The sequence below is a fragment of the Globicephala melas genome, chromosome 14 (genome assembly GCF_963455315.2).
Source record: "Globicephala melas chromosome 14, mGloMel1.2, whole genome shotgun sequence".
NCBI lineage: Eukaryota > Metazoa > Chordata > Mammalia > Artiodactyla > Delphinidae > Globicephala > Globicephala melas.
In genome coordinates, this window is record NC_083327.1 from 56,852,400 (window position 1) to 56,874,258 (window position 21,859).

General features: G+C 43.2%; 1 protein-coding gene across 1 annotated transcript in view; it reads right to left on the reverse strand.

The window, feature by feature from the left end:
• SAMD3 (sterile alpha motif domain containing 3) overlaps positions 1–8,112 on the reverse strand; it is a 46,552-nt gene extending 38,440 nt beyond the window's left edge. The window contains 3 exon segments of the mRNA XM_070043461.1: positions 4,189–4,296; positions 7,167–7,347; positions 8,034–8,112. Coding sequence (XP_069899562.1) covers positions 4,189–4,296; positions 7,167–7,347; positions 8,034–8,112 — 368 coding nt within the window.
• Positions 8,113–21,859: the final 13,747 nt, after the last annotated feature.

Sequence of the window (21,859 nt, forward strand, 5' to 3'; positions counted from 1 at the left end):
GGAGGGAAACTGTGACTTATTTATAATTACACCCAAAGGCTGAAGCAAAATCTCTGCATGCATGTATTTAAAGTTCAAGCCCAGTGTTTTTAAAGTGACATTTAGGAAACCTCTACCTCTACATTGATCTGATTTCATGCCTTACTAGGTACTAAAAGGGGAGCAAACAGTTTCAAATAGTGTAGAGGAAAAATGAAGCATAGCATGGAAAGAAAGTCCTTCTAAAGGATTGCCAACACATGCTGAGGATGGGACCTTATAAGCCTTCCATCAAGAAAGGGCATTTAAGCGATTCAGTAAAGAGCACGGGATCACCTATCACCAAAGAAAACGGCACTAGGTCACAGCACCCTAGTGTTTCCTTGGGACTTGGAATTCATCCACTGGGACACACACATCTTTTCAAGGGCCAAAGTCACGTGAATGTCCTGCCTCTAGAGCCTTCTTTGACTTCTTGTCTGCAAATAATCTGGATGGAAAACACATGTTCATTTTAGGGAACTTGGGAAAAAATATCACAAGAATGATGACGGCCACCTTGTAAGGTGTGATAACAGCTGCCAGGTACTTTAATTGTCATCTCACGAGCAGGTGGGTGTCCCCATCACACACTGTTCAGAGACCACCTGGAGAAGAGTGAAGAGTCGGGATTCCCACCCAGCTGTGTGAGACCCCAAAGCTGGCACTTGGTCCACCATCCCTCCCTACCTCGCGCAAGCAGTAGCCAACCATCAGCTTTCTAGCCTGTTATGTGTGAGTGGCGCATAAACTCCTGGAGTTTAATTCTGTTTAAAAAATTAGCATATTCAGCAGGAATTGTATCAGAAAGGTCTAAAAAGAAATTGATGCTATTCAAATATTTATCCTGTCCCATGAAGATACATTCAGTCTTTCACTGGAACATGCATCCTCATTTCAATTAAAAACTCCTATTTAGCCCCTGTGTGTCAGGAACTATGCCAAATGCTGTGTTTACAAGGACAAAAGGGTATGGTCTTTGCCCAGGAGGTGCTTCTAAGGAAGGAATACAAACTTTAAAGTGATCAGTTCCATTATCTAGTTTTACAAGGGAAGCAAGAGAAACGTAGAGGATAGAAGGGCTCCTTGCCTGACCTGGAATATCAATGGAGGGGCTTCCTTCCAAAAGAGGGATTTTGTGCAGAGTCTTCAAAAATGAGCAGGTAGGGAAGGGAAGGGAACAACACAGCCTGACCCAGGAGCCATGCAATAGGCTCTTAATCAACACCTGTTGAATGAATAGCACCCTAGGCAGAAGGGCAGGACGAGGGGATCAAGGGAGGCTCCAGTGATTTTTTTTTTTTTTTTTTTTTTTGGTGGTACGCGGGCCTCTCACTGTTGTGGCCTCTCCCGTTGCGGAGCACAGGCTCCGGACGCGCAGGCTCAGCGGCCACATGGCTCACGGGCCCAGCCGCTCTGCGACACGTGGGATCTTCCCGGACCGGGGCACGAACCCGTGTCCCCTGCATCGGCAGGCGGACTCTCAACCACTGCGCCACCAGGGAAGCTCGACTCCAGTGATTTTTAACTCACACGGCTGGATGATGGAGCCACTGTGTGAGACAGGACTTGGGAAGGGAGAGAATCTTCTGTCCCGCTCCATTCCATAGCCCTGGACAAAGGGCAGGATCGCAGTGAAAATATTTAAAACAGGTTCCCCTGCCTTGTCCTCATCTGTCCACACATAGCTGATTGCCCAGGAGGGGACATCTGATCCACAACAGACCCCTCAGGTCCTCTTCCCCAGATGCTGAACTAAGCAACACTGAAAGGCTGAGTCTGTTGGCTGGAACGACCTGCGCTGTTTTCAGGGAGAACTTCCTCTGGAGGCAGTGCTATGGCCAGCCAGTCTGAACGGGGCAGAGCAGCCATGAGTAGTAGGATAACCCATCCTCACAGGAAGAAGCAAGGGACTGAAGCAGATGAGGAAGGGAGACGGAGACAGCCATCGTGTGGATCCATGAGAGGCGGGACAGCTTCACCCCCGGCTTTCTCGCCCCAGTGCTTCTGTACCCAGGGCACTGGGTTTGCATACATTTGTATTTCTTACGCCTATATATATATATGCTAAGGCGAGGGACATGAGCTCATTTCTGGACATGTTTAACTCTGCGGTGCTTGTGGATAGTGATGGCTAGAAGGTGGTCATATAGATTAGGAGAGACTTTAGGATTAGAAGAAAGATCCCAGAGTATTGGCTCTGGTTTCCAAACCCTCTTACTTCTCTCCATTTCTAACTCAATTCTGTTTTTTTCCACGCCAGACACTATAAAGAATGAGAAATACCCTGAAGCACAGGCTGTGTCTTTGATCAGCCTCGTGAAAAAAAAGGGGAATAATAACCCTGCCTGGCCAGCATCGCAGGACCGTATGAGAACGGAACACCATCAGAGGGCTGAGGAAGAGAAACGACCTAGAGAACTTGTAGAAGGTGGCATCCTCATTTCCCACAGGCAGCAGCAGGGAGAGGAAAGAAGTCCTCAGGCAAGTGGGATTACTGCCTGGAGGAGTGCTGTGTAGATGGCGGTACACTGAGTGCTTTCCAGGTGCTTCCACTGTGCTTAGCACCGAGCAGGTATTATCTGTTTTTAGGTAATGGTCCTCACAGAAGCACCATGAGGCATGCACTGTGTTCATGATTCCTGTTTTGCTGTTTGGATACTGATTCACAGCGGTGTTAGGGCTGGACCACTGGGACGAATCATCACCCCTCCTGTCTCTGCAGGACAGTCAGAGAAGGCCCGGCTGCTTTGGGCAGCTTCCTGAAGGGGTCGCTGAGGACGCGTGGCTGACTCTGCACACCTGGATCCACATCAAAGACAGCACTCGGGACCAACAAGCACCCATGAGTAGAAAGGAGGTGAATGAAGCCACCACTGAAATGTATTTACGTCTTCTGAACCATAGTTCAGACCAGGAAGACCACGTAGGACATCCCCCTCTACCTCCTTGCTCACCACCCCAAATGGGAACCAACGGCACGGAGGAAGATGGACCCTAACACTGGGACATCTTGGGCAGCTGGAGACTTTGAGCCCGGGGGTGAGAGTGCGAGGTTGAAGGTGGTGGAGAGAGAAAGAGAACAGAGAGGACGCCCAGAGCTGAAGCCCATTTGCAAGAGCTCCTGATCAAGGTGCGGTGTTTCCTGCACTCACGGGGCCTCTGGGGGCAGGCAGCCAGGGGCTGGGGCTGCTGCTGCCTTTGGTCCCCTGAGCTCCCACACCGATGGCGGTAGATTCTGTGCTGAGGTGAGAACAGCCCATTTGGGAAACCTAGCTAGAGGCCCCTTGACTTCTCTAAATCTCAGTTTAACTCATTCACATAAAAGAGAATTATGCCCACCTTGCAGGACTTCTGTGTGGGCTAAACGAAATGATAAACTATAAAGGACCACACCCTGGCTTGACTGTTGCCTGACTATTCTTCTACGCCAGCTGACATCTCTCCTTTCAGTGACAGTACATTTAACAAAAAGCACTTGCTCATCAGCTGCTGCAAACAATACGTATCACGAGTGATGCGTGAACTGCACAGGCCAGGTGGCTGGAAAATGCTGTATAGGCCACCATGACTCTCGGACCATATCTTACCCACAGTCCCCCTCAGAACTTTGTCTGAGCGCTACAGACAAAGTAGGAAACCTCTACTGGGTCTGATTCTCTAGGTCTATAGTTTTCCTCTGTTCCAGCATAGCCCGTATATTGAAATACTACAGCCCAAAATCCCAGTGTAGGAATATGAGGAAATGTTTACCAAAGCAGTGCTTCCATCAGGAGCCGTCGAGTTAAGACACCAACTACAAAACTCAAATCCGAAACAGACTCCACAAAAGGCATATTCTATAGGACACTATTTACTGAATAAATTCCATCTTTGTGGCTACTGCCAATCACTCCGGACAGTGTAGGGCAGAGAAATCATCTTTTTCCTTAACAACGTGTAATTGAAAGATGCATGATATCATCTCAAAACTTTACTTTTTCAATGTGAAGATCAAAAAGTTTAACCTTCATCTCTTACCAAATATCTTCATCACTTCATTTACAAAAATCCCTTCCAGAAAAACAAATAGCTTCCACTCAGAAATACATTTAAACACACGAAACCTCGTAAAAATATAGGCAAATATTATCATTTGGATTTCAAATGTTTAGAAGTTGTCAATCCCACCTCTGTTTCAGTACTCTTTGGTCAATCAGATCATTATTATGGTTTTCAACTGGATAGAAAGATGGCATCTGCTCCCCACGACTGGTTGGACTGGAGGACTGTTCATCCCTGTCACCAAGAAAGAAAAGGTGGGTCAGGGGCTATTCAACAGGGGTCACAACTACTGCTGTCACAGAGAGTAGGAGTCAGCCCGTAGAAACACTATGATCTGTGTCCACTTTTGTGTGTGTGTGTGTGTCCACTTTTAAGCTCCACTTTAGAGTCCTGACTAAGAGAACTGAAAGAGAAATCCTCTGAGGTCATCTCACTCAGTTCATACATGCCAGGAGAGAGACAATGCCAGTTCACAGTGCTGTTTTCACCAATCCGTCACATTTATAAATGGTGTTACGATAATCCTTTCCTTTATGAAATAACAGTGATGACAGAATGTACTTTTATTGGTTAATATTCTTATTTGGCAAAAAAAAAAAGAGCAAAAAATGAACTCTATGTCAGATCCTTTCTCTGTTCCCTGTCATTTTGGGGGACCTTTTATTATCTGTAAAATTTCATGATCTTTGAACCACACTTCACTAACACCCTCATTTTCTAAGTGATACGACTAAAGCCCTGAAAGGAAAACAACTTGCTCACCACTGCAAGCTACTCAGTAGCAGCACCAGTTGAGCTCAGTTTTCCAACTTCCAACTTTCCAACTTCCTGTCCAGTGATTTTTCTACCAGCTTCAACAAGAACGACACCAAAAAGCAACTGCAGATACTCCTACCTATTACATATTCCTATCATCTGCCTAAGTCTGAATAGGATGCCAAATATCCTGTCCAGATGTGGCCTGTAAAGTTTTTTTCAAAATAACATACCAGGCAGCCATTAGCCAGTAAATGAAATTTACATGCAAGTTGAAACCCATCTGCAGTCTCTGATCTAGAGTGCCATTTTATAAACCATTTAGAAGGAGGAGTCTTAAGCATCATTTATTCTACTCACTTCATTTTACAGTTAAAACTAAGAAAAGTCAAGCAAATCTCCAAGTTTAGATGAGTAGCTAATATCAGAACAGGGATTTAAAATCAAGTGTTTTAATACCTAGCTTCAGGGTTCTTTTTACTATGCCAAGTTTCCTACCTTTATTAAGCACTTCCTAAAAGGGTTTAATTAAGTAGCATATTAAATAAATAGCATATTCTCATACCTTTTTCTATTATCATGATTCCCATAGGACAATATATTTGTCAAGTGACTATATATTTGACAATAAGCAAATATAGCCAATAAACATTTTAACAAACTATAACCTATAAACCCACCTGCAATTGTGATTTTGCACCAGAATAATTTAATTTGAATGCAAGACAACACAAACCTTAGAGTCAACTATTTACTGGGTGAAAAGCCCCCACTCGGTCCCTGGAAAACCAGTGTTCCAAGTCTTGGTTACATTTGAAAATGGCTTTCTTAACCAGGTTAACAAAGCTTAATATTTAGCAAAAGACTGTTTTGGTCTGGGAGAAGGAGGAGAGGTTTTCTCAAAGACTGTGATACTCCTAAAATCAGTGTGAATTAACAGGGAGTTAAGTACTGTATTACTTTTCACAACCTACAGATGAAGCAACAGGAGTGTCAACATTTAACATAATCAATCCAAGTCAGTGGTGGAACCAGGAATGATGCCCGGGTTTCCTGGCAGTCCAGTTAGTTCTCATTTACTAGAGAACATTATAAACTGATTTGCAGTGGAAACAGGGTGTCTGTTTTCTTCCAAGCTCTGCCTAAGGCAATATCAAGATTCCAGTCAACTGAGGAGAACTTCCAGCTCAAAAGTCCAACTCATCCAAGAATGCTGGGAAATTACTTTGAGCTCTATTTGAGGTTTACACCCTCCCTTTGCTGGAAAGGAGTAAAAGCATACAATGTGCACTTCAACAAAAGTCACGTATCTTTTACATAGATATGTCAAAACAATGTTTAGAAGAAATCCTCCAAATAAATCAAGTGGTAGAACCTCCAGACCAACTGTGGACCATTCCTTCAAGTCTACCCATTCCCCTCCTTGTCCCAAATATCCAAATATTCTAGAAGTCAAATTACTTAAGCCGGGTCACTCTAACATTGTATTGCTTATAAAAGAGCAAGACAGAATATATAGTTTGACAGATAAAACCTGAAAAACTTAAAGTAAAAACTTAGAATGAATTTCACCAAACATCATAATCTTACTTTAAAAATTAATAATTGGTCTGCAGTAATTATTTAAACTTAGAAACCTTGCAAAAAGTCTCAAATACGGAAAAACCAAAACAGAATGCCGGAGATGATCCTGGGGCATAGAATTGCAAAGTGCAATTTTTAATTTTATAATTCCTGTTATTATTCCTTTTTATTGCAGAAGTCAGTGATAAAAAACAAACAGAAACATCACTAAACCTCAAAGCCATCACAAATTTTTCTACATGAGTTTTGTGGGATGCTATCATAGCATTCAGTACTCCAAGAATACTCTTGAGAAATTAAAAAATCCATCGCAGCAAGAGTCTTTAGCAAATTATATTATGAAGGCCTCTAGAGGAGAATATAAATTAGTTACTATAAGGAATCCTTGGCAAATAAATAAATACACAAATAGCTTTGGGAAAAGCAAAGGAGCAGAAAAAGATGCCTTTCTCAAACACTAGTTTTAAGACCTAAGCTGCAGGAGTTCATTTCTGCTGGTGTTATATGTACAGTTTAACTGCTTGTTATAGAGCTTTCTATGTAGGAACTCTGGGCTTACAGGTCTTCCTTAACAAACGGAGTGTTTAAAAAACTGGTGCATTTAAAAATAAAAGTATCTTGACTCATAAAACTTTGCAAAAAGTTACACTGCACACACAATCTGCAAATGGCCACAATTTTCAAAGAGGTTTAAACCCCAGATGTCACGCTACAGCCATCATCAGGAAAACACAGCAAAAATAAAGCCATTCCTGAACACTTACTCTGGCGGTGCTTCTGCTTGCGTGACCGGGGCTGTTTCTCCAGGGGACTTCAGTTCTTGACTCTTCTGCTTATATTTTTTAATTAAATCCATTAGAACAGCCTGGTGCCCAATTTTCTTTACTAGTTGCTGAACCATCCGATCATTAAGCACTAGAAGAGCGGCCCCACTTACTTCTTCCTCTGGGAAAAAGAAAAAAAAATGTCTCTACCTGTCTGCTGGGTAAAGCACTATAAAACACAGCACTCTGTGCAGGCAGAATTATCTCCGGTATTAAAAGATGCATCTAAACTTGTGCTTTGCAGTTATAAAATTATCTGTGTTTTTGACAAAAATAGAACACTAATATTGCATAATTCCAAATACATGTTTGCTCCTAAGAAAGTACCACAACCTAGAGTCACAATAAAAACTTTTTACTTCCACATTACTTCCACATTAATGCCTCCCCTCTCCCGATTCGTTCTAACAGACACTGTTTTGATAAGGAAAAAATATTTTCGGAAAAGTATTCTTCATGGTACCTACCAGGTAACATTCCATACTTGTAAATCCAACACTACGCAAAACTGCACAAAAAAATGCACAAGCTGCATATTTAAAGACAAAAGCAGTCTCAAATGCATATATCAAATATGATTTTAAGTTACTCAAGATTTATCTTATTTGAGATCTTTTTGAAATACTAGATTCTCTCGTGGATACCAGATCAAATGCAAACTCTGCTACAGTCAGTAGAGAAATGAGTTTCCCACTGCAGCAACTCCGCATCAATGTTCATATGCATTAGAAAAAAAAAAATCAATAACACAGGACACTCAATATCTAGGCTGCTCAATTAACATTTTTGAAAGTGTAAACAACTCGCCTTGAAACCTATGAACTAGCTCTCCTAAGTTTTTCTCCACCAACCAACTGCAGACCTGATCAACTGACCAAGTTTCCATTGCTGTAGCCTGTAAATACACCTGTAGAATAAAAACAGGAGTCTTCAGTTTTTCTTTCTGACTGTTGTTCTATTTCTTTATTTTTACCAATCAGTTCTCTAATCTCAGCCCTTTCTTTGCCAGACTCTTTGAGACTCTCAATACTAAGCTTCTTTAAAATTATTCTTTTCCCAATACACATTTAAAAGTTGCTAATAAAACAAACACTCTTTTTAAAGATGAGACCAATTTGAACCTATTTCCTCGTCTCATTTCTCAAATGTCTTCACCTTCTCCTACTTTTTTTCCACAGGCATCCCTCAGCTTTACTCACAGACAGCCACAGAGTCATACAATGGTACCCAATCCTGTACCATTAACACCCAAGTTTCTTCACAAAGAAAAGGAAGGTGTGAAATTCATCTCTACCAGGCTCATCAGGAAGTTGTTGACATTTACAAAAGGGGTGGGCAGGGGAGGAAGGGAGGAAGGATCAGATAAAAGCCTGACAGACACTTAGTAAACCAAGACTGGTTAACCCCTTGCTGCTCCCCACGGAGGAGAGACAGCTTGCAGTTGCTTCTGATTGCTTTGCTTTAACAAGCTTAGGAAGTAGGAGCCAAATTCTCAGGAGAATCTGTTTCTCTCCTTCCTTTCAATAATATTCTTACATATTCTATTCAGTTCTAGAACTTTATTGAACACCATTATGATTGGTAAAGTAACTAGTACAAACTAACAAGTTGATTAAAACCATTAGTCGGTAGATTCAAAATGTGAAGACAGGGCTTCCCTGGTGGCGCAGTGGTTGGGAGTCCGCCTGCCGATGCAGGGGACACGGGTTCGAGCCCCGGTCCGGGAGGATCCCACATCTGGATGCGCTGAGCCTGCGCGTCCAGAGCCTGCGCGTCCGGAGCCTGTGCTCCTCAATGGGAGAGGCCACAACTGTGAGAGGCCCGCACAACGCAAAAAAAAAAAAAAAAAAAAGTGAAGAAAATTCAGTATGTCAATAACTGTAAGTGAAAGTAGTATACAAAGCTACTAGAAGTATACAAAGCAACTAGTATATGTAAGGCCAACTGGCCCGAGGCAGGGGAACGCAATCAGACTCACAGGTTGCATCAGATCGAAACTTTCCGGACCACCCAGTTCCAGAAACTGACCTGGAGACTTTCCGGACCACCCAGGTCCAGGAACTGACCTGGGGACTTTCCCCCGGCCCAGCCTTCCCGCCTTTCGAGGGGCGGGACTAACGGTCCCAAGACTGATGCAACCGGCACCGGATATTGCCACGATACCCGAAGAGACCGCCAAATAAGGAATAACCTGCGCCCTCCCGGATTCACCACACCCCTTTCCCTTCTTCCCCTGTAAATTCTGCCCAAACCCTCGCCCGGGCGCGACTTCTCTGGCCCCTTTCTCTCGGACCAGTGAACCTCGCCCGGGAGCGCTCCCAAACAAAGCTTGTTTAAGCTCTCCTCCGTTTCTTGGTGCCGTTCCTTACACTTGGTGCCGAAACCCGGGAAGGGTACCAAGCCCCGCGGGTTACCACGCGGGCCGCTCCTCCCCTCCCCCAGGAGACAACCAGGGAACCTCTACTCATCCACCCGATCCGGCAGAAAACGGGGTAAGTCCCCCTCCCTTGTTCCCTCCGACCCCCAGAATCCCTGCCCACCGGACTCCCTGGCCCTAATCGCGGCCGCGTCAGGGACTCCTCCGTCCTCTCTCAGGGCCTCGGGCAACTGTGGAGACGTCCCAATTGCCTGACCGCTCTCCGACCCGCCGGGCCTCGGGTGATTGTGGAGACGTCCCAAGCGCCTGACCGCCCTCCGACCTGCCGTGAATTCGAGACTGAGACCAGGGACGCCTCTCTCGCTCTCCATTCACTCAGAGACAGACTGGGGGTCATGGGAACCTCACAATCGAAACCAAATCCTAAGACGCCCCTGCGGTGTCTCCTAGCCAATTTTACAGCTCTCGGTTTCTCCCAAGATCTCCGTCGCCGACGGCTCATATTCTATTCCACTGAGGCCTGGCCACGATATCCTCTAGACAATCAATCCAAATGGCCTCCTGAAGGGACTTTCGATTTTAACATCCTCCGTGATCTAGATAATTACTGCCGCAGGACGGGCAAATGGTTCGAGGTCCCCTATGTCCAGGCCTTCTGGCATTTACGCTCCCGCCCTTCCCTCTGCGTCAATTGTTCCACTTCCCAGATCCTTCTTGCCAAACAGACATCTCCTACATCCAAGCCCCTAGTTTCCTTTGACGATTACCCCTCTCCACTAGCCGACCCACCCGAATCTCTCGCCTCTCCCCCCTCCAGAGCTCCTCTCCAACCTCCACCCTACACTGAAGCGGTCACTCCTCCTCCCGAACCCGCTCCAGCCCCTCCCACCGCTCCCCCGCCTCCCTCAACGGTTTCTTCTCCCACATCCCTTGCTTCTCCAATTAGTGCACATACACGCTCTCACGACTCCCAAAATCCAAATCTCCTCTGCCCTCCGAGGGAGGTAGCAGGAGCGGAAGGATTAGTTAGAGTTCATGTTCCCTTTTCCCTCCAAGATCTCTCTGAAATAGAAAAGCGATTAGGCTCCTTTTCTGCCGACTCTTCCCGCTACATCAAAGAATTTCGCTACCTCTCTCAAACTTACGATCTAACCTGGCACGATATCTTTGTGATTCTATCTTCTACTCTGACCCCTGACGAGAGGGAAAGAATTCAAACTGCTGCCCGAAACCATGCAGATCAGGTTCACCTTACCGACAACTCCATGTCTGTCGGAGCGACTGCCGTACCTGGCACCGATCCAGGCTGGACTTATCAAGATGGCCGTCGTAAACGCGACCTCATGATCCAATGCCTCCTGGCTGGCATGCAGGCTGCCGCTCATAAGGTAGTCAAATTTGAAAAACTAAAAGAGATAACCCAAGAACCTAACGAAAATCCAGCTATCTTTCTCAATCGCCTTACAGAGGCCTTAACTCTTTACACCCGGCTGGATCCCGACACCCCGGCGGGGGCAGCAGTCCTAGCCACCCATTTTATCACCCAATCAGCCCCGGACATCCGAAAGAAATTAAAAGGGGCAGAAGACGGCCCTCAAACCCCTATTCGAGATCTGGTAAAGATGGCCTTTAAAGTCTACAATGGCCGTGAGGATTTGGCAGAATCCAGCCGACAGGCTCGGATGCACCAGAAGGTGGCCCTCCAAACCCAAGCTCTTGTAGCCGCCCTAAGGCCGTACATCTCCCATGGATCACAGCATCCGCGGGATCCGCAAAAGGCAACCCCGCCAGGGCCCTGCTTCAAATGCGGAAAAGAAGGCCACTGGGCTAGCCAATGTCCCAATCCCCAACCTCCTTCTAAGCCCTGTCCCAGCTGCGGGCTAACGGGCCACTGGAAGAGTGACTGCCCTACGACTGGCCCTCCCTCAGCGTCTCCACGCTGGGGGCAGGCCGACCCAACGGCATTACCACCCGAACTGCTGGGATTGGCTGACGACTGACGGCGTCCGGACTCGAAGACCCCCATCGCCCTCGCCGAGCCCAGGGTAACGCTACGGGTAGCGGGTAAGTCCGTCTCATTTCTGGTGGACACGGGGGCTACCTATTCGGTCCTGCCTACCTATTCCGGGCCAGTTTCTCCTTCCCAGATCTCAGTCATGGGTATTGATGGCAAACCATCCTTCCCACTCCAGACTGGTCCACTCCCATGTCATATCAAAGGACTCCCTTTTACTCATTTCTTCTTAGTCATACCATCCTGCCCAGTTCCCTTGCTAGGCCAAGATGTCCTTTTCCACTTAGGGGCCTCCCTCCAGCTGGATAGACTTGACTCTAAGGTCCCCTCCTCCCAACTCCTGCTTCCTCTTTTCGGCCTGTCTCTAGAACACTCCCCCTCCTATCCCGCTCTTCCAGTCAACACCGAACCCAATCAATCCCCAAGTCTGGGGTACTTCTAAGCCCATAATAGCAACACACCATTCCCCCATCCTCATCCACCTAAAGGACCTCTCACCTCTCCTTCCGCCGTTTGACAGGCCTTTCTCACCCTCCGTAACACTGATATCTTCTCCTCCCTTTCTCTGCCCAACCCAAACCGACCTTTTCACCTTTTCGTGGATGAACGGGCCGGAATAGCCACTGGACTCCTTGCCCAGCCTGTAGGGCCTTCCTACCGCCCCGTGGCTTACCTCTCCAAACAGCTAGACCCAGCCATTCGGGGATGGCAACCATGCCTTTGGGCCCTAGCAGCGGCAGCCGAACTGACCAACACTCAACTGACTCTGGCCCACCCACTGACCGTGTTTTCCTCCCACCGGCTGGTCGACCTTCCAGGCCACAAGTCTCTCTCCCTCCTGGGCCCCTCCCGCATCCAGGAGTTCCACCTACTGTTCACTGAAAACTCTGCTATCTCCCTCGACCTCTTCCCCCGCCTAAACCCGGCCTCCCTCTTGCCTATCTCCGATACCGGGACCTCCCTTTCCCACTCCTGCCGCCAAGTCTTAGAGGCCCTCCGCCCGCCGAGAGAGGGACTCTTTGACATCTCTCTTTCAAACCCGGACTGCACCCTCTTCGTAGCATGCTTGCTCCCTGTTTTCTTAGGTTTCTTCGCAGGCACATGGAGGAAGTCTCTCGGGTGGCCACAAACCATAATGCTCCTCGGCCCTTACACCTTGCTTCCTACAGAACCCCCCCACTGGTCTCCTTAAGCCTCGGACCTCTGGTCGCCCGACTCCCCTTTCGACGCCCCCATTCAGCAAGAAGTAGCCAGAGATCAGAACGCCGCCCCATTATACCAAAGATGTCGGGATGTAAGGCCAACTGGTCCGAGGCAGGGGAACGCAATCAGACTCACAGGTTGTATCAGACCGAAACTTTCCGGACCACCCAGTTCCAGAAACTGACCTGGAGACTTTCCGGACCACCCAGGTCCAGGAACTCACCTGGGGACTTTCCACCCGGCCCAACCTTGCCGCCTTTCGAGGGGCGGGACCAACGGTCCCCCAGGATACCCGAAGAGACCACCAAATAAGGAAAACCCTGCGCCCTCCCGGATTCACCACACCCTTTCCCTTCTTCCCCTATAAATTCTGCCCAAACCCTCGCCCGGGCGCGACTTCTCTGGCGCCTTTCTCTCGGACCAGTGAACCTCGCCCGGGAGCATTCCCAAATAAAGCATGTTTAAGCTCTCCTCCGTTTCTTGGTGCCGTTCCTTACAGTATATATTTGCAAGATATATTCTTTAACTATGCACTTATGTTTGTATGGCCCTATTCGTCTCTACCACTTAGAAAGCTTAAAACAATATGCCAATTATAATAATTTTTCTAATTTCCCTTAGGTAGCTCATCCCTGTGTTTTACAATTCAATCCAAATGAGTTTCAGTGGACTGGGGGGAAACTGAAAAAACTTAAAACATTTAAATCTTTGTAACATTACTTTTAATTTCATCTTTCAAACTAAATTATATAGATTTACTTGTACAGTAAGATACTAACTCTCCCATAAAGACAGAGGGAAAAGCTACTCTTAGAGAAATGGAATCATAAAGCTAAAAACACTTATTAAATCATATATTTAAATTTTATTGCTAGAAGTTCTCAAAATAAATATTATTGTATTTTTCACTTTTGTGTGTTTGAATGTCACAATTTCCAACAGTTAGAATGGTGGAAAGGGAGAACCTGTTTACCTTTCATTATTGACAATTTGAAAAAACAGACTTCAAAAATCATTTCCTAAAAAAAAAAATTTTCTAAAAAACAAGGACACTTCAAAGTAATAAGACACATTCTCATAAGTATTCACAAACACCAAGTTGCAAAATTGAGAACAGGGTTAAATGTAGACAAATGTCACCCCAAATTACTGCAGTGGATTTAATTTGCTACGACAGTAGCCTCAACACTCCTCCCCTAGGCTAAGCAGCAAGAGCAGGGTGTGAAAAGTCATTATTTGCGAGACTCTGGTGTAAATTAAAAATCACACCTTCCTGTCACACTTCTGGCTTCCTTGAAAAGAGTGGGACTTACAAAAAAAATAGAAGAGGGAGAACAAAAAGACAACAATTTTCTAAACTTCAAGATTAAAAGGTATGCAGAGCAGAAGATACTGCCCTGCAGCCATCGATGGATAAAAGGAAATTTGAAAATGAATCCTTGGAAACCTTTTGGATTTTTTAATTCCCAGATTTCTACAAAATCTACTTCTGGGTAAAACAAAACAGTTATCAAATTATAACCTCATACAAATTAATAAAATAAGTATAGTATAACCCATTTGTTTTTCTGAATATTTCATAAAATAAAATATCACGGCCTAGGCAATGTAACATCTTTAAGTACCAACATTAAAACTTCCTCTCACATAAATAATGGATATATTATTTAGGATCTTATACATCATAAAGGAATAAAAGATATGGCAAATGTGGAAAATTGTATCCAGCAGCTTTACTGCGTATCAAGCAGTTTCAGAAACATCTGAAGATTTTGAAATGTGAGGGCAAGTATGATCACTAAATATTTTAAGACACAATAATAAAAAAAGAATAAAGATAATAATAGTATTCTGTTGGGATACTCCAGCCAAACCAGTCTTATTATTATTATTTTTATTTTTTATTTATTTATTTTTTTTTGCGGTATGCGGGCCTCTCACTGTCGTGGCCTCTCCCGTTGCGGAGCACAGGCTCCGGACGCGCAGGCTCAGCGGCCACGGCTCACGGGCCCAGCCACTCCGCGGCATGTGGGATCTTCCCGGACCGGGGCACGAACCCGTGTACCCTGCATCAGCAGGCGGACTCTCAACCACTGTACCACCAGGGAAGCCCCAGTATTATTATTTGATTAAATTATATTTCAATTAAATAAATTGATATTAAATATTAAAGGATCTCATCTAATTAAAGCCAGGAGAGGCAAGACTTTACCTAAAGCAACCTGAATGTGGGCAAGTCTTATTTAATAAGTTTGTTAAAACTCCAAAGGAAGATGATAATGCAAACTGTTGTGGATGTGGTTTATAATCTTCAAGAGCAATGTAACATACAACAACATCAGCCACAAATAAACACTTTTTAAGAAAATGTAAAAATATTTTGTCTCTTTCCTTTTTGTTTGCACTTTTATTTTCCCAGAGTTCAAAAGCTGAGACAAAACAAAAAGATCTTTAAAAGCGCTAACTCTCTTGGATCAATTCATCGTCCTGCTCTGGGAAAGGACATCTCCTGCCATGGCTGTACTTGAAGGAACAAGACATCTAGCAAAAATCAGGTCCCGTTGGTGAAAAAGAAGGAAAATCGAGGGACAAAAATAGGGATGTGGCTGTCACATGGAGCGATGTCCAGACAGTTCTGTAGGGTAGCAGCCTTGCTTTGACATGAAGCAATATCATTGAACTCCATTGGAGCATAACATCTCATCTGCTTTGGGCAGTTGTTCATTCCAACTATCACCAGACCAGGAGGAATGAAAACTGGAATAGTCAACTAGAATACCTTGCATACCTTAGTCATCAAAAGGTTTACTGCCTAGATAGCTCAGAGCTAGGTGAATGGTGATACACCAAAGAAGTTAGAAGCCTTACCAAGAAGATAAGACATGCACATAAGCAGAATATAAACATAGAGTCAATTATAATGGGTGCTGTAAATAACTCTAGGGGCTGAATTTTCCCACTCTCCTGGAAAGGAATGCATCTTGATTTGGAATCTGAACAAAAGATACAGTTTAGGTAGTGAAAGAGCCAGAAGAAATGGGGTCAATAGAATGAACTACAGGTAAAAGATCAGAAATAAGCAAGTTATGTTTTGGGACCTGAAAATGGACCACACTGCAGAGAATGGTGAGCACATCGCAGAGAATGGTGAGTAGGGAGTGACAGCAGAGAGGGTCAGAAAGATTGCTGGAGAGCTTGGAATACTGAGTTCAGAGTTTATAGATATACTTAAGCTTTGAGAAAGAAGTCATTGAGCTGATCATATACACCATGTTTTAGAAAGATTATTTATGCAGCTGAGCCAGATAAATTACAGGAAAGGGTGTTCTTTCTTGAAGAAGTAAATTGCATATGAGAAGGAACGGTTTAACTTTTACTAAACATTCCCATATGGACCAATTTTTCTTCATTTTAGAAAGATAGATATTTATATTAGTCTTTCCAAAAAATTTGGAAGTAAAAGTTTTAATTTTTTTCATACATCGTGGGCAAAAAGAGAGTGAGATGTACAAAGCTAGCTGATACCAAGCAAGTGAAACACACCAAAAGGAACTGTCAGTATACATTAAGCTAAGCCACATGAAATTGACATTTTTGTACATACAAGAGTCTAAGATCAGTAATTTCTTATAGTTGAACTTATTGATTGAATCTTGATTTTCTGAAAACTACTAATCTTGGTTGGTTCCTTTTGTTCAGCAAATCTTATCAGAGGTCTCTGTAATTCACACCACCTCCAAAATTTGAGGGAGAGGAGAAGTGGGGAGCACAATAATAGTCATTTACATTTTTTGTTTTTACACTTATAAAGAAAATAAACAGCAATCTATCTGAGAGGTTTAATTAAATTAATGAACAAAAATAGCAATGAATCAGAGTTTCAGGTCTTTGGGGACTTTTGAGTCACAAACACCCAGGTCTTTTGGCTTTTGAGTCAGACTTCTCTGGCATCCTTGCTTCTTCCTAGTTGACTGTCAAAGCTCATGGATCAGCAACATGAACTACATCCTCTGGGTTCTTGCCAGAGACGGTAACTGTGAGCTGTGCTGTCAACTTTTATCAAAAACTGAATCTGTAACTGAGAAAAGTCTTCCAGAATTAATCTATAAATTCCAATTAATATTTAAATGTGTTTATATCCTGTTACTTACTATAGTAGTGGTACTGGAGAAATAGAAAGAGCTAGAAATGCCTGGCAAAAGGACTTGCACTCCCAGATGTTCAAAAGTATAAAATTATAATAAATATAAAAGCATGCTATTGGAGCAAAAGAGGACAGATTATTGAAACAGAATAGAAACCTGAAAACAGAAATATATGGAAGTATTAAGATGTTTTCTCAAGTTGGTGGTGAAAGAAGGGATCATTCAACAAATTTTGTTGGGACACTACCTTATATCACCTATAAAATAAATTACTCGGATGAGTTAAATAATTAAATATGAAAAATTAAATTTAAAAATTAAATGAATCTGAAATAAGTTTATAAAATAAAAATAAAAGATTGATAGATTTGACCACAAAAAAATGAAAAAGTGTATATATACATATGTCATATAAAATTGTAGAGGCTATAATAATTCCTTAAAACCAACAAAAAGATAAATATACCAACAGAAAAATAGGAACAGGCAATTCATGAACAAAATTTTAAGTAATTAAATATCTAAAAATGTGCCACGTTGTTTGAAATAAAATAATTAAATTAAATATCATTCTTATTTATTCTACTGGAAAAGGTGGAAAAAAAGATTAGCAAGGGCTTCCCTGGTGGCGCAGTGGTTGAGAGTCCGCCTGCCGATGCAGGGGATACGGGTTCGTGCCCCGGTCCAGGAAGATCCCACATTCCGCGGAGCGGCTGGGCCCGTGAGCCATGGCCGCTGAGCCTGCGTGTCCGGAGCCTGTGCTCCGCAACGAGAGAGACCACAACAGTGAGAGGCCCGAGTACCGCAAAAAAAAGAAAAAAAGAAGAAGAAGAAGAAAAAAAAAGATTAGTAAGAGGTCTAACATTCTCTTACACATTGCTAAGGGAAGTATAAACTGGTACAATTTATTCTGACGTATTATTCTCATTTTATAGATGAAAACCTTGAAGTTTACAGAAGTAATTCACCTAAGACCTCATAGATGGTGAGGGGAAGAGTAGATTTGAACCCCAAAATATCCAACTTTAAAGGCTACTAATATACATCAAAAATCTTCAAAATACTCTAACGCTTTGACCCCAAAATAACATTTCTAAGAATTTACCCTGAGGATATTAACAGAATGAGCACAAAGATGTTTGCCAAAGCAATAGTTAGATTTGCAAAGAAATCAGACAAACAAAGTTTCAGCAATAGGAACTGACCAATAAATTGTGGTCATTTATATTTAAGACGGAATATGTAGTGATTAAAGACTGTGTTTTAAAGAAATAGTTGTGAAATATATATAAGTGAAAATAGGTTTAAAATAGTATGATTCAACTTGTACAAAGAATAAAATAAAAATAGAATAACACACAAAGGTACCACAAAGACTGGGAAAACATACCCATAGGTAGAAGTGATTCTTCCATTTTGGTGGAATCAATGTATTTTATTTTTTGATTTGCTACTCTCAAAATCGTTCCCATTAAAGAATGTTACTGTTATTTTCAGGAAAGTTAGGGTTTTAAAGATAAAAGGTAAAAAGTGATATTTATAGATCATTGCTGGAGAGGCCTCAGTCCATCTGTTCTACACCAGAAAATTAAAAGAGAGAGCACTGGATCAGATGCAGCCCATCGAAGTGGTTTTGGTTCCTTTATTCCACTTTAAAAATGGAAGATTTCACCTATAAATCTGGAATCTTAGTTTCTTTTGAAAAATCAGATGTTCTTGCAACACTGAGTTCATATTTCTGAACGGCAAGAATTTGGGTAGAGGCTGCTCCCTTGAAAGAAGAGTAAGACACTCTCTGAGGAGGTGTAGGGTATAGGAAGCATATGGCAAGTTTGAAACAGCCTGGATCTCGGAAAGCTAACGACTGTCAGCTCTTGAAGGACAAAGGTTTTGAGAAGAGTGATAAATACCTATATATACATGTATATATATATGTATGTGTATACATATATGTGGGTACATATATGTGCACAATAGTTTTCTTTGAATACACTTAGTTCTTAATTAACTTTTTGTTAAGTCCTAGAAGAAATAATACCTATCAGAAAAACATGTGTCACAGCAAACTTAAGGCGGAGATGATAATACATATATTAGAATTTCGGCCTTGAATCAAAGACAAGGACTCAAAGCTTTGTGCTTCAGGAAGCCCTGGTATGTTGGGGCTTTTGTTTCCTGGTAACTATACTCTTGAAGTAAAAGGCACTTTATTGATCATAGACCCTGGCTTACTGTAATTCTTCTTACGTAGCTCAATGTGTATGCAATAGTATGGGTGAGAACTGCTTACCTTATAGCTCTGTGTGGTGGCAAGAACTGATGCTATTAAAACATTACAGTTATTAAACTGTTTCTTCGGAGCCACTCATCTGTTAGAGCACGTGACAGTTGATTTCTGCAGCCTCCTAGAAGGTTTAGCTGGTAGAGCCAAGCTGGGCTCTCTTGATCTGTCACACCAAACATTGGTCTGACTTTTTAGGTCCCTTCTGGAGGAAGAGGACACAAGGTGGAGGGTCTTCTTAATGTGTTGTCACTGCAACCACAGGTGGGAGGTGTGGGGATGAAAAAGGCACAGGACTCTGTAGCTCTCCTACAAGATTTATGCAGGTTGAGAGACCAACACTCATGCTTCTGTCACCCCTGGGTTTCTCCGAAGACAGGCTGGAATGTTCAAACATTTTGCCGATACCAAGCTACTCTTCCTAAAAAATTGGCCGAAAAAGCCAAAGTGGTACCAATTGGTAGTCTATAGTTGACTGGCTAGTCTGAGTGTGTGTGCTTGAATTGTGTGTGAGGTGTGTGTGTGAGAGAGAGACAGAGAGAATGAAACCAAAACTGAACAAGGGAGCAAGCCAGCCTAGGGGAGAGAGTAAGGAGGAGAGGAAGAGATTAGCGTGAATGTTAACAAATAAATGATAATGTTACCGAACTAAACTTGAGTGACGCTGGCTCACTCACAGTAAAGCCAATCTACTGACACCGGGTTGTGGTGAAGGCAAGTGCAGTGTTTATTGCGGGGCACTAAGCAACGAGTTCAGGGCAGCTAGTGCTCAAAAAGCCTGCACTCCCCATGGGTTTCATATATATGGAATCTAAGAAAAAAAAACAAAGGTCATGAAGAACCTGGGGTAAGACGGAAATAAAGACACAGACCTACTAGAGAATGGACTTGAGGATATGGGGAGGAGGAAGGGTAAGCTGTGACAAAGCGAGAGAATGGCATGGACATATATACACTACCAAACGTAAAATAGATAGCTAGTGGGAAGCTGCCGCATAGCCCAGGGAGATCAGCTCGGTGCTTTGTGACCACCTAGAGGGGTGGGATAGGGAGGGTGGGAGGGAGGGAGACGCAAGAGGGAAGAGATATGGGAACATATGTATATGTATAACTGATTCACTTTTCTAACGCAGAAACTAACACACCATTGTAAAGCAATTATACTCCAATAAAGATGTTAAAAAAAAAAAAGCTGAAAGACAATTAAAAAAAAACAAAACATTTTTTAAAGGCCAGGTGAGGGAAAGGTGTCCCAGGTCGTGCGATCAGCTCATGCCCATTCTCTGATTGGTTGATGGTAAGGTAACAGGGCTGTGTCACAGGGATTAGTTATCAATCTTTAGGCTCCAGGGGGCTTGAGGGCTATGTGCTCATGGTCATCAGGTAGTTAGCATCTTCCAGTTGGTGGGGGGGGTTTCACATCTCTAAAACCACTGGTAAATGTGCATCAGATAGTATTATCTAGGTACTTCAGAGAGGAACTAGAGCAGAGGATATGGGGCAAGGGTCTGTCCCAGAAAGGGCCCATAGGGTCCTGCTCGGTTACAATAAGACAATCACAATAAGATAAGATAAGATAATCATATTGGAAATAAAGATTGTAGGAATGTAATAAAGTTTTCATGTTAAACATGGTAAACACGTTTTTAAAATTTGTTTCATGGTAAATTTGTGAAACTCTCTACATTTTAGTCTTAACTCTTATCCTACTCACTTCTACCATTCTTTGATTGCATTTGAGAACAAATGTGGCACACCAGAGTAACGGTGAGAGTAGTTTGGGGGAAGAGGAAGAAAAATAAATTGGATTCAGAAATTAGGTCTCCCCCAAAAGACTAAAATATGAAAAAACAATCCATATTTCTGCAACCAGGCCTAAAACTAATTTGTCATTTCAAATTTCTTGGCATTTAGAATACAGCTTAAAAAATGCCTGCCTGGGCACTTGTTCCTAGTAAAATACTAAGAGATGCCTAAGTGAATTAAGCTGTCAGTCTACTATTGGTTTAATCCTAGATTCATTGTCTACTGATCACATTACTCTTTTAATCCAATTGCCCAAATCCCCTGTTGAGTTATTCACATCAGGATGTTCTCTTCCTAATACAGTTTTCCATCCATTGTTGCAGAAATATTTGCAGTTATTCAGCACAGCATCAACTTTCCCGAGAAAGAGTATTAGTGAAGCTGTCACCTGGTGGGGTCTGCCTGGTGGGGTCTGACAGGCAGACCAGGGACGGAGCGGGGTAAGAGGTGCTGCTGAGGGGTGTCTAGGTGCTGCTGGTAACCTGCTTCTGTCTCAGTTGAACTCAGAATTTGATCTCAAAAATGTATTTCCCAACTTATCTAATATAGGATTCAACCAGGGGGACTTCATGAACATATTGACTCCCAAGCTTTTTCCCAGAAGATTCTGATTCAGGTGGCTTGGGGTAAGACCCAGTAATAAATATTTTGAATCATTTCCAGTGGCTCTTCTTATTAGACAAGTTTGAGAAGCAATTGAAATAAGCATTATGACTTATTTCCAATTTTTAGGGCACAACAGGTCAAAGTTTACAAACCATCCTAACATGTCATTAGGCATAAATTATATCATAGAAAAACTTTTTA